Raw genomic sequence first — 12,564 nt, forward strand, 5'->3', positions numbered from 1 at the left:
TATTGGAAACTGTAGGACACTGCTGCCTCCTAGTGGTTTGTGACACCAAGAAAGGTTCTATGGGTGAAGTGACTCCAATGTTTTATATCATAGTGACAGTCTGGTCATGCTCTGCCGTACTTATATAGGCAAGCAGCAAGACTATACCTTACTATGCTGCTTAAATTGTGCTACGTTTTGCAAAAATTCCAGGAGGTGGTGAACAGTAATCTTGCTACTTAACTATAATAAATCAGCGGATATGAAAAGTGGCTTAATTATGCCATTGTTGGTATACTAAGGTGGAGAGGAATTTTCAGTTCAATTCGGCTTTGAATTTTTAAGTCCTGTACTCTAATATTGTTACCTCTAAAGCTACTGCAAGTAAGGCTTTTGGCTGAAGCCTATGGATGTCCAACCAGAAAGTGTCTTCCTTAGCCAGTGAATGGAATCAATATGCAGCTTCCATCTGCACTGATCTTATTTTTAAAAAATGGCTTCCTTGAAGGCAGGAAGGGGTGTGTACAAAAGTGACACCCTGAACTACAAAATGCAAGAAAACCTTGTCAACAAACTCATCTGAGGGGTCTCTTCCTTTAGAAGAGTAAGTGTAAACAGTACGTCAGATAACTTAATTCACTAACAATAAATGTAGTAGTCCTACTCCTAGAGAAGTACCAGCAATATAATAAATATTTTCAATATTTTTAAAATATTTTTAAGTGTATTATTCAACTGCTCTCCACCGCCCTGAGAACCATCTGGGGAGGGTGGTATATAAATCTAATAAAATAAATATTTGCATGAGATTTTTTTTTTTATTGCTGGGATTCTGGTCTGTGCCATTGCTTGACACAGTTTGCCTCTGATGTCCTGTTGCGATGTTGGAACGCAATGATATCGGCCAGAGTTCACTTGTGGCAGTTGTATGTTGGACTTCAGATTTGCTAAGGGGTTCACAGGCTGACTATGATGGGGCACAAATTAACTCCATTTAAAGGGGGGGCTATTTTGTTCCAGTAATCTGACACAAATGCTGATGCCAAGCTGCATTCTTAATATGCCTGGTGACGGAGCACAAAACAAGAGTTTCTAAACATTCAGTATCACGGGGCTGTTGCCAGCTGCCCCAGTCTTGCTTTTCCCCATTAAAGCTCTCCACCCCCTGCCTACTTTGAAATGAGGTCCTCTTTCAGTCACAATTGTGTTGTTTCTGTGAACTTTATAAAATCCTACTCAAGACATTGTTACAAGCAATAGAAAGAGTATCTGTTATACATAAATATACATATCTGAATAAATACAGCCTCCCCAAAGATCAGTCAAGAATGGGTGGCGTGAGCTTAAAAATACAGTAAATGGACAATCACAAGCAACCAACAGGTTGTGGGACACACATTTATGTCGGGATTAACTTGGTTCAGGTTCCATTGGGAGAGCTAAAAGGTGACTTCAATAAGACATTCACAAAGTGTGTGAAGCTGCAGGCAGGCATGGCAATTGCACATATGAGTATAAGATTTCACACACCCATCTGTTTGCCTGGTACATGCACTCACTTGCAAAAGCACACACCCACAACACGCACTCACACGTGACAATTGTGTGAATGCATGAGTCTACACACACACTTTTTTCACATACATGAAAATGTTTTTTTCATTAGAGGCACCTGGAATTTCCTATGTTTCACATCTCTGTTTCTGCTAGTAGACTTTCTCCAAGGCCTGACGTTACCAAGACCATCTGGGAACTGGAATCTGCAAAGTGAATAAAAGTGAATTTTAACTGAAGTATGTACCCTGGCCCAGAAGCACAGGGTCTATAACAGGCAAAGCTGTAAAGGAACCATTAAACAAGGTATTCCTAAGGGAAGTAAGTGGGGACAGGTGAATAGTTAGTTACATTACATCTTCACAGAGAACAGAGTTAATGTGCTTAGATCATGACCACATAGAAGGTGGAGGGTTTTTTTTTGGTGTGGAATTGGTATGTGCTGTTGCCATAGGCAACTGGGCTGCTGTACCATTTATGTATGACTATACAAAGAACCAGTCTATCTTCCACTGTAACCAAGGAAACTGGTGCTTCAAAATCATAGTATCAGAATTCCTTTAGGGACATGCTGCCTGCTGCTTTGTAATTCATATATCACCTGTCCTCATCTGCCAAAAGATATAATTCAGAGAAAGCCCTAGTAAATGGGAATCAAGTCTGGATCCAGAGATACCTTGGTCAGTTATTTCTTATAACTCTCACTGCACGGAGGCAAGAGCACTTTTCTACCTAATAGGCATCTGAGACTAATAAATACGTTATCCAATTAGGATATACTTCACTAGGATATACTTCATGGGAAGACTATTTCTTTTAGATATATTTTAAATCCCTCAAACCAATGGCTGAATGGTTTTTTTAAAGCACTGTTATTGCATCAAATAGGAGCTGCGGTCGCTCAGTGGTTAAGACGCTGAACTGCAGGCTGTGGAAGGTCGGTAGTTCAGCAGTTCGAGAACCGGGTGCCGCATGATGGAGTGAGCTCCCATCTCTAGTTCCAGCTCCTGCCAACCTAGCAGTTCGAAAGCAAGAAATTGCAAGTAGATAAATAGGTACCACTTTGGTGGGAAGGTAACAGCATTCCGTGCGCCTTGGTGTTTAGTCATGCTGGCCACATGACCACAGAAACGTCTTCGGACAGCGCTGGCTCTTCGGCTTTGAAACGGAGATGAGCACCACAACCCTAACGTCGGATTTGACTGGCTTTCGAGCAAGGGAAACCTTTACCTTTACTATTGCATCAAAAATAACTGGGAACTGTCTGTATTTTTTGTCCAAGCAGGCTCTATCAGTCCTACTGATCCTTATCTTAAACATTAACTGTGGAGCATGTTCCAAAAACACCTGGATTTAATTGGGCACAAGGTCCTGGCTGTGGTTCATGTTGAATGTTGTCAAGGGATCTGATGCCAAAGAGAAGGTTTCAGACTGCCTCAGGAACATTTACATCATTCGAGGGGAGGAGCCAAGGACACAGCAACAGAGCACATGTAGATGATCCCAGGATCAATCTGACATCCCCAGTTACAGGCAGGGGCAGTCTGGGGTCCTAGGCAAAAGTCAAGGATGGCCTCTCCCTCACCCATTTTATTCCTGCCGTCATATATCTCAGTCAGCTATGAATGGTTCGGTGTGGCAGTAGCAGGTGGCACACAGTATATGTAGACAGCTGCTGCATGGGCCATGGGTGGAAAGAAGGGAGCATGTGATGCTCTTGTCTTGTGCCTATGTGCCACTTTCTTCCCTGCAGCTGCAGCTTGGTGTGCTGGCTGGCCAGAAAGTGAGGACGGTTGACTGCACCATCCCTCTCTGCTGGCAACAAGGCAGGACTGAGACATGGAGAAGCCAACAGCAACTGAGCTAAGGGCCTGCAGGAATGGCCAGGGCAGTTGTATGGTGGTTGGGAGCCCAGCCTCTGTTGTTTGCTGATGCTGTTCAAGTCACGGCACTGCTGCAGCAGTGGCAGAGATAAACACACACACACACCCATAAGTCACGGCACTGCTGCAGCAGTGGCAGTTGTAAACACACACACACACCCATAGCTAAGACTGCCAGTTCTTAAAGGATTATGGGGTAATGGGGTTCTGGAAAGACCTTGTAGTGCCCAGGGCCTGGGACTGCTACTGTTGTTCAGCCAGTGCTGAGCTAAGTGGACCAAACTTTGAGTCCTTCTGAGAAAGGGGACTATAAATAATGTAAATAATTCAGTATAAAGCCACTTTATATGTAAGTACTAAGGTATATTTTAAATTTTTAAAAGCCAAAAAGCTTTCCTTGGGGTACAAAATAATTACTGCAGGGTTACAGTTTTGGGACCTTGGATCTTAAAAATCCACACACACACAGCAACCTGAACTATGATTCTTCTTCACACAGCAACCTGAACTATGATTCTTCTTCAATGTCCCCTTTTCTCGTGCCCCACCCCTTCTAGTTTCCTCTCCTCCTCCTCAATGATATTCCTGAAGTCTTACTGCTCTGGCAGATCCACGAATTCTTCTCTCTGGCCATTACTTCACGAGTTTCGTTCTCCTCCTCTTCCTCACCCTCAGATAGAAGGTCAGAGATCTGCTGCTGCAGTTCAGGACTGATGTTGTTCTCTGCTAGGATCAGTGTCCTCAAGGCTGTTGGGTAGTTTTCCACCATGTCTAGCAAAATCTGAATTAAAAGGAGACCCGAAAAGCAGTTGTAGAAACAGCTCAGCTTAAAGGCCAGACCAAAAAAAGGTGAGTATCAAGGGATGCACATCTGCTTTACGCACTTTTAAATCTCTGCACCCTCATGCCTTAGAATTCCACTTCTAACCTCTTATTGGTAAAAACAAAATATCAGCTTATGTAGCGGTATATCGTTACGTTTCTCTAAAAGTATCCTATAAGGCATTAAGACAAGAATAAATAAAACCAATAAAGCAAAGCTATTACAGTAAAAGGAACCTTTCTCATTAACCATGGCTATGTCACTTGTGACCTTTGTTTTTATTTCCCAATAGGTTATGTCTGGAAAATTTAGGTGGATAACATCATTTCCTGCTTCTGAAGGTCATCCCATGACTGCCAAATGTTACCTCAGAACTGGATTGTATTTGTGGAATGAAACAAAGCAGAAGAGATGAAAGGCTTGGCTGGAAATAGACATTAATGGGTACTGAGCTGGAGGAAAAGGTTGTACTGTGGTCCAGACAAAAGAGAAGGGCAGTTACAGTGCCAGAGAATTTGAAAGTCCACCCCTTATGCTGCCCTATGCTAGTATATGCGCTACTTGAAACCTCCAGGCTCTCACTAGACCAGTTAAAGGGCACAGCAGGAGGCCTCTGAGGTCTAAGATGCCAGAAGTGTCTTAGGACAACCAACTTTCTATGGGTGTGGATGTGTGTATAATTGTGTCACTCATATACTCAAATCATGTTGCAGCACACAAGGGAAGGGAGCATGTGAGCCCAACAACTAACCAGGTTCATGTTTGCCACAAACTCTGGTTTGTTTGTGGTATCTGGATCAAGCCAGCAGTGTCAGCAGCTCAGGTGCTCTACTTAGGGTTGTTTTTCTTCATTCCACATGCAGGGATGAGAACTGAACTCTGAGCAATAAGGCACATCTGTGCATACACAACTCTAGAGAAAATGTCCTTATCTCTTGTAGCAGTAGGACCCCTGACTAATGCCCTATATCTCTGTAGTTGCAGCAATTTCTGGCATTTCCAGAGAAGGAAAGCTCAATCCAAAAAATCTCAGCAGGGAAAGCTTCCTGACCATGAGAGACAAAATTTTATATTTGGTAAGTTAGATGCAGCACAATGTTTGGCACAATGTTTGTATCTCCCTTCTGCAGCAGCTTGAAATGCTCCCTGAATTTCCTTTCCTGTGGGAAAATGCCCCCCTACAGGAACAGGATATGGCTGTGCATTTTGGGCTGCCATGGGAGAGGGGGATCTATAAGAATCAAACTTTGTAGCAGAAACCCTTCCATCTGTGGAAATGCTGTGCTTGATCCAACCCAATCAGAAGAAGCACAGGTCTACTGACAAACTAGTATGCTGACTCTTATGATCTGGAAGTGGAAATGAAAGTGACAAAGGGCCACACTCCCCTTACCAAAGCTGATTGGTTGGTAAGTCCTGTTCCTTCCAAGTCCAGAACCTCTAAGGTGCGGCTGGATGCCACAGAAACTGCCAGCATCCCTGCTATCTGGTCACCTAGGGAGCAGAAAGCCAGGAGAAGTCAGCAAATCTCCTGCAGGCCATGTCCCACACACCCATTCCAGGCCACAGACTTTGGGGGCAGCTATCTGTGCCTTTAGCAGCCTCTCTCGTCATCGGTCTTGCTCGCAAACTGTACCTCATTTAATTTCTACAAGGTAAAGGTGCAAGTGCAGTAGTTCTTCAGAGAAAGGGAGGAACTGTATTCATTTGTCTGCACTGTTTTTTCTCCTGGCTTCAGGCTGGTTGAGGAATCAAAGCCATTCACCTGCACATGTGCAGAATGTTTTTCCCTCACTGCAGAGTCATTTAATTTCTACAAGGTAAAGGTGCAAGTGCAGTAGTTCTTCAGAGAAAGGGAGGAACTGTATTCATTTGTCTGCACTGTTTTTTCTCCTGGCTTCAGGCTGGTTGAGGAATCAAAGCCATTCACCTGCACATGCACAGAATGTTTTTCCCTCACTGCAGAGTAAGCACAGGCAGCCCCATCTTATGTCAGGAGACAAGGTTTCTGGGCCAAAAGGCACAGCTTCCAGCAGGCGTAAGCCTTGGCACCTCTCATTTCACAAGGCATGAGTTCACAGAGGAGAGGCAGAGCTAAGACACGCCTCACCCACAGAAAGGGCAGATGCAGGTGGGGTGTGCTGAGGAGCTGCTTGCCTTTGTCTCCCTGAGGCAGGATGGGGAGAAGAGAGCTGCCTGGTCTAGTCTCTATCTCACCAGCTGCCAATTCTGCTCAGGCAATGCAGCTGCAGCGAGGGCTGGTTTCCATAGCAACCACTCCGGGAGCTCCTTTTCTCTCTCCTGTATTTTGAAGATGAGGGAAGGAGGATGTTAAAAGGAGTGGAAAGAAAATGTCCAAAATGAAGGCACTACCACATTTGTAAAGAGGAGGAGCTGCTCTCAGTTGTAGTGGTTTCCAGCCAGATGCTCTTTAGTCTTCAAGCAACTCCCTCTGCTGAGCATGACTGGTAGTGAGTCTCCTCTTTGGTAAAACGTGGTGGACCATCGTCCCATATGCTTCCATATTCTAGGGCTATGACAAATGCCTGTTTTCTTCTATATTTTAAATTACAGAACTCCCTCTGCTGAGCATGACTGGTAGTAAGTCTCCTCTTTGGTAAAACATGGTGGACCATCATCCCATATTCTTGGGCTATGACAAATGCCTGTTTTTATATTTTAAATTACAGGGGTTCTGCAGTGGACTAGAGATTCTTTATTTAAAAAGTGAAAACTTGGTTCCGGCCCAAGTGCTTCCCACTTCAGAGGCAAACTCAAGCAGGAGGGACTTACTGAAGGTCAAACTAGATGTGACAATGTCTTCATAGCCACCGTGAGGATGCGGCCAGCCTGCCACCCTTTTAAAGTCACTTAAAAATGCTCCGCAACTGGCTAAGGTGCTCTTTTTCATCTCCCCCCCCACACACACACCTTATCAAGTGCCAAAATGGCCACCCCTCCCCATAGCACTTGTAATGGCATGGGGGGGGGAGGAGAAAGAAGAGAATGCTGTTTCCCAAGGGCCCTTGTGGCATTTTTAAATGACTTTTAAATGGTGGCAGCCTCATGGCCCTGAGCCCTGGAGACCTAATACCCTCAGTCAATGCTCCCTCTAAGCTGTGGAGTCCTCCTGTGAGCAAAACTTCTACTTTGTGAGCTACTGGCATTAAAGTTGTGAGCGAGCGATGTGGCTACTGCATAAATTAGTTTGCTCTGGAGCCATTCTACCTGAGCTAAGACAAAAAAGTGTGAGCCGGAGGCTAAAAAACTGTGAGCTAGCTCACACTAACTCAGCTTAGAGGGAACACTGCCCTCAGTGCAGGCCTCCCTACTGAGGAGAGTCAGAGCTCCAGGTAAAATGTTAAGCTTAAATTGGCTTAATCTAGTTCAACGTGCAGCCTCTGGCATCAATGCAACAAAACCCCATTGGTATAAAAAAAGAGGGAGGGGGAACCATGTGTCTGCATTTCTCTCACCCAGAGGGTTGTAGTCCAAGTTCAACACTCGCACCTGGGAACTGTGAGCCACTGCAATAGCCAGACGGCCCCATCCTTTGGCTGTGATGCCAGGATTGGCACTGAGGGTCAGCTCCTTCAAACCTATGTGTAACAGAGAAGCCAGATGAGCCTAGACGACAATAGTCACAACTTGGTCTCCCTCTCATTCAGGACTGATCAATGCCGCGCATGCGTGTGTGTAAAAGTAAAGTGCTGCCAAGTTGCAGCGGCCTTGTGGCAACCCCCGCAGGGCTTCCGAGGCACAAGACTAACAGAGGTGGTTTGCCATTGCCTGCCTCTGCGTAACAACCATGGACCTCCTTGATGGTCTCTCCTCCAAATGCCGACCAGGGTTGACCCTGCTTAGTTTCCAAGATTGGGCTAGCCTGGGCCATCCAGGTCAGGACAATGGAAAGTATATACTGACTTATTCTGCCTCCAGAATCACATGTGTGGGTTACAAATGCCAGAGAACTGGCTGTGTTGGTCTGTTGCAGCAAACAAAAGGTGGATTCGTGGTGCCTTAAAAACTAACAGACTTCTTGAAACGTAGCATTTCAGGAGCTAGAGCCTACTGAGAGCCAGTGTGATGCAGTGGTTAGAGTGTCAGACTAGGATCCGGGGCACCCAGGTATGAATCTCCACTCTGCCACGGAAGCTCACTGGGTGGCCTTGGGCCAGTCTCTCTGTCTCACTCAGATTCTCGAACCTACCTCAGAGAAGGTGGTGGTTGTGTGAGCGTGAAATGGAGAGAGGAGAACAATGTAAGCAACTTTGGATCCCCTCTGGGGAGAAAGGCAATATATGAATGAAGTAAACAAAGCAGACGCATATCACAAACGATGTCTTTCCTTTCATGCCTTTTCAACCCACTGTTCACATCCCCCCCCCCCTTTCTGTATGCATATATAAGTGCTAAATGAGGATTCTCTTCATCTGTCTGATGAAGCTGACTCTAGCCCATGGAAGTCTATGCTTCAGTAAAGCTGTTAGTCTTTACTAGTGGATTATGTGGATATGGATTATAATCACCACTGTGTATTTTATGCTTGTTCTTAGGCACCCAACACAGGTTCATTAACCCCTTAACATATTTTGACCATTCTTTCATTCAACTAACCGGGGTGCTTAAAGCACAGTAAAAGAATAGATTTCTTTTGCTTACAGAATAACATATTAACCCATATTTTATTCCTGAAGCATTAAGGACAGAAGTAAAATTAATGAATCCAACACTTTTTAAGAGCAGAAGTTACCTAAGCATTTTGGTGGCCAGAGAACAGAGTCTACATGGTGGTAAAAAATATAATAGCAGCTGACCATTAGCATTGTAAATCTGCCACCTGAGCCATCTTCCTCCTGTCTAATAAATAAAGTAAATAAACAATTATAGGACTGGCCATTTCCAGTCCAGTCCTTTATTCTTGTGAACTCTCAGAATCTGATATGTTCCCCAATTTATATCACAAAGATTTCTCCGGCTCTGACAATCACAAAAACTGCTGCTAACTGCTTGGTTTATGCATTACATTTGCCTTTGAGCAGCTGTGACAACAGCTGGGACTGATTGTGAAGACAAAAAAAGGGTTGTGTGAATGGGCCCTACGCTAACCACAGTGACTAGGGAGATCACATAATACTGAATAACATCCCACACCATTATAGGTATAGTAGAATGTTTACCTAGTCCCTGTAGAGACAGTTTTCCAATGGAATACTGCCTGGTGCCATTTGTCCATACTGAAGGCAGTTATCTGATTCCTTTCTCAAGTGGATGCACACCTATCAATAATATAGAAATAGGAGGACTAAATGCTAACTTATGGAAGAAAGAAACAGAAGGAGCAAGAGAGAAAGCCTCTGTGAGAAAAGAGGATGACTAGACAGGAGCAGGCAGACAGGCACAATGTTTCTTCTAAACAGATGTTCTTCATTCAAAACCCTGAAGTCTCAAACCCGACAGAACACACACACACACACACTTTTTGGGTTTTGATCTTGCAATTCTAGTGTGATGTGACTTAAAAATAGTAAGTAAATCAAGAATGAGAAAGGATGGCAGCTACATCAAATATGAGTTCCCCCATGGCCTGGAGCCAGCCATGGATTACTTGGAGGGCATCAAGGCACAATTGTACGTGAAACAGGTTTCTGGGTGTTCTGTATGTTGAGCCAGAGTGTCTGTGATCCATACCACCTTTCTCCAATATTCACTCAAAACACGTTTGCCTTGAAATGTACACAGGAGTGTTCCTTCAGCAAAAGAACATGCAGTGATACTCCTGGACAGCTCCAAAGGATGACAGTACAGCAAAGGGTATTTTGGACAGAGTAGATTGTACTTGCCTATTCTATCACAGTATCAAGTGTGAGCTGCAAAAATATAAATTATGATGACTAAATCCAGGGTTCGCTATACAGAGGCAGGCAATGGCAAATGAACCCTGTCTCTCAACTTGAAAACTATGGGATCAGTTAGCTGCGACTTGATAGCACCTTCCACCACACTGTGTTTGGTAAAAGGGGCACTGGTGAATTCCATACTAAGGCTATGCATAGTTCTCTTGTTGGTAAATTTGAAATCTCATCCTCAGCTCTCTGTACAGTCCTATGCAGAGTCTCTCCACTCTAATCCCATTGAAATCAAGGGGTTTAGACTGGAGTGACTGCACAGAATTGCACTGTGTGGGTCCCAGCCCTCAGCCAACAGAATAACTTCACTAGGGTGACACAATTCCTCCAGAAAATACTCATATGTTCTGCAAGGAAAGAGGACAGTCTGGTCTGAACAAAGGTGTGAAGCACCTATGAAATCCAGAGCCACCTCTACACTTACTCTCCTACTCACCGGACTTGGCGCCATCAGGAGGGAGAAGCCCACAGATCAAGTTGATGCCTTCATCACCTAGCATGCAGTCTCCCAAATCCAAGGCCACTAGCGAGGGATGAATGGAGAGTGCTGGGTTGAGGAGAGCCAGGCCAGCATCTGTCAGGGGACTCCCGTGGAGGCTACGTGAACAGAAATATCAGGCATTACAAACTCCTTCCTTTGGGTTCAAGTTGCTGCCGATATCATCCAACTTAAACCAGAATCAAGAAATGGTGAGAAGAAAATACAGAATGATTAATACCAGGCTAAAATGGAGCGAAACTACATTTGAATGAAGAATCCTTAAAGCAGGGGGGGACACACAGAGATAGTAGAGTGCACCATGTTAAAAGCAGCCTGGGGAGATGAAATCAGGCAGATTTTGCCTCTCTTTGGCGATAAAACAGTGCAGTTTATTACAAGCCGAGCCACATCAATAAGATTGTACAGAAAAGCTCTTTGTCTGCTTACTGGGATAAGAGAAAACTACATGTCCCCATGGCACTTTAAAGACTAACACATACAGTGTGTCAAAGCTTTTGTGACGAGCCAAAGCCCATTTAATAAGACACAAACAAATATCTACTAGAAATATTCTCTTTAGCAGGCTCTGGACTGCAAAGCGCAGACCACAATGCATCTGTTGGTCTCGTTCTTGCTGCAGGAGGCTAAGAAGGTTAAGAATCTGCCTCAGAGTCAGATATGTAGCTATTCCCTCACCTCCAACCTTGAAACAGCAAATGTCATGGATATATTTTTCTCTGATAAGTCTCCGTAAAGTCCAGCTTTAAAGAACATTGATATTCAAACAGATGAGGCATAAGCACTTGGGTAGCTACAGGGCACAACAATTGGGGCAGAATTCATGAAGTGGTGGTAGCGGGATTTTCACAGTATTTGATTTGAGCCACCCTCTGCCATCAAAACCATTTTGGGGACAAGTTTAAGGTTTCTCTGTTTAAACAGACATATAATAGAAGGCACAAATCAGAATTACTTCACATTATAGGACACATTCCTCAAGCTCTCAACGCAATTTAGTTGCTCCTTCCCACAACAGAGATTGCTTTCCCTCTGGTCTACCTGATGAGTAAAGCTAGCTTTGTAAAAAATTAACAGCTTCCTACTTTATCATAAGGAGATTTATGGAATAACTAATTATTCAGTTTATTTTGGGTGAATTATGCTATAGTATCTCACAATCATTTGGATCGGAAGCACCATGTTGGTCTTTTAAAAACCTTTTTGGTAAGGTTGAGAGAAGACACCATGGAACCTAACTATGTGAGCAAAAATAATGATTCCAAGGTGTTTACAGGGGTAAGTGAACAGTGTTGCAAACCCTCCACTAGGGATTTCACCATCGGAGTCCTGATCCCTAGTTAGTGGAGTTACTACTCACAACAAAGACTGGACAGAGCGATTGGCCTTCAGGGCCTCCGCCAGTTGCTTGACCCGGTTGATGTTCGAGACAATGCCCAAGTTAAGATTGAGCTGAGCCAAGGAGTGAGACTCTGCCACCCCCCTGCAGATGCGACCGAAATCTCGGTCAGAAAGCTGACAGCCCCGGAGGGAAAGCAGTTTGATGGAGTTCTCCCGCAGGCTCTCACAGATATCCCGAATCTCAGCACTTGATAACGTCTCCCCAGAAATCTGGATAGATCCTGGCAACATGTTTGTAAGTGAGCCAAACGCTCAGCAGCTAAATTGCAGGAGCTGCTATGAGTCCGGATCTGGGTAGGCAAAAACTGTGCAATCCAAAGCAAAGCCGCGGTTACTCTGAAATTCAGATCAGCAGAGGTAAAAACAGACGGGTGCTGAGTTCAGCGACGCAACGGTTGTGCAGTCCAGGGCAAAGCAAGCTCGAGGCCTTGGTTTAAATAGCGCTGGAGGTGCTATTCGGATCAAGCCCCAAAGAGACTGTGTCATTCCAATAGGCGCTGCTTTCGGTACTGCACA

At 44.5% G+C, this 12,564-nt stretch overlaps 1 protein-coding gene across 1 annotated transcript; it reads right to left on the reverse strand.

The window, feature by feature from the left end:
• Window positions 1–1,191: 1,191 nt before the first annotated feature.
• On the reverse strand, window positions 1,192–12,279 carry LRRC73 (leucine rich repeat containing 73). The gene is made up of 6 exons (XM_015421485.1): window positions 12,008–12,279; window positions 10,585–10,745; window positions 7,716–7,838; window positions 5,633–5,733; window positions 4,014–4,197; window positions 1,192–1,739 (listed from the first exon to the last, which is right to left on the reverse strand). The coding sequence occupies exons 1-6, from the start codon at window positions 12,277–12,279 to the stop codon at window positions 1,669–1,671; spliced, it is 912 nt and encodes a 303-aa protein (XP_015276971.1). The 3' UTR covers window positions 1,192–1,668.
• Between the last annotated feature and the right edge of the window lie 285 nt (window positions 12,280–12,564).

The sequence above is a fragment of the Gekko japonicus genome, unplaced genomic scaffold (genome assembly GCF_001447785.1).
Source record: "Gekko japonicus isolate JY-2015 unplaced genomic scaffold, Gekko_japonicus_V1.1 scaffold1012, whole genome shotgun sequence".
Lineage (NCBI taxonomy): Eukaryota > Metazoa > Chordata > Lepidosauria > Squamata > Gekkonidae > Gekko > Gekko japonicus.

Coding starts and splice junctions, on each gene's coding strand:
- LRRC73 (XM_015421485.1), bottom strand. CDS start 12,279: ATGTTGCCAGGATCTATCCAGATTTCTGGGGAGACGTTATCAAGTGCT. Junction 10,746..12,007: donor CGCTCTGTCCAGTCTTTGTT/GTGAGTAGTAAC, acceptor CTGTTCACGTAG/CCTCCACGGGAGTCCCCTGA. Junction 7,839..10,584: donor TCCTGATGGCGCCAAGTCCG/GTGAGTAGGAGA, acceptor TGTTACACATAG/GTTTGAAGGAGCTGACCCTC.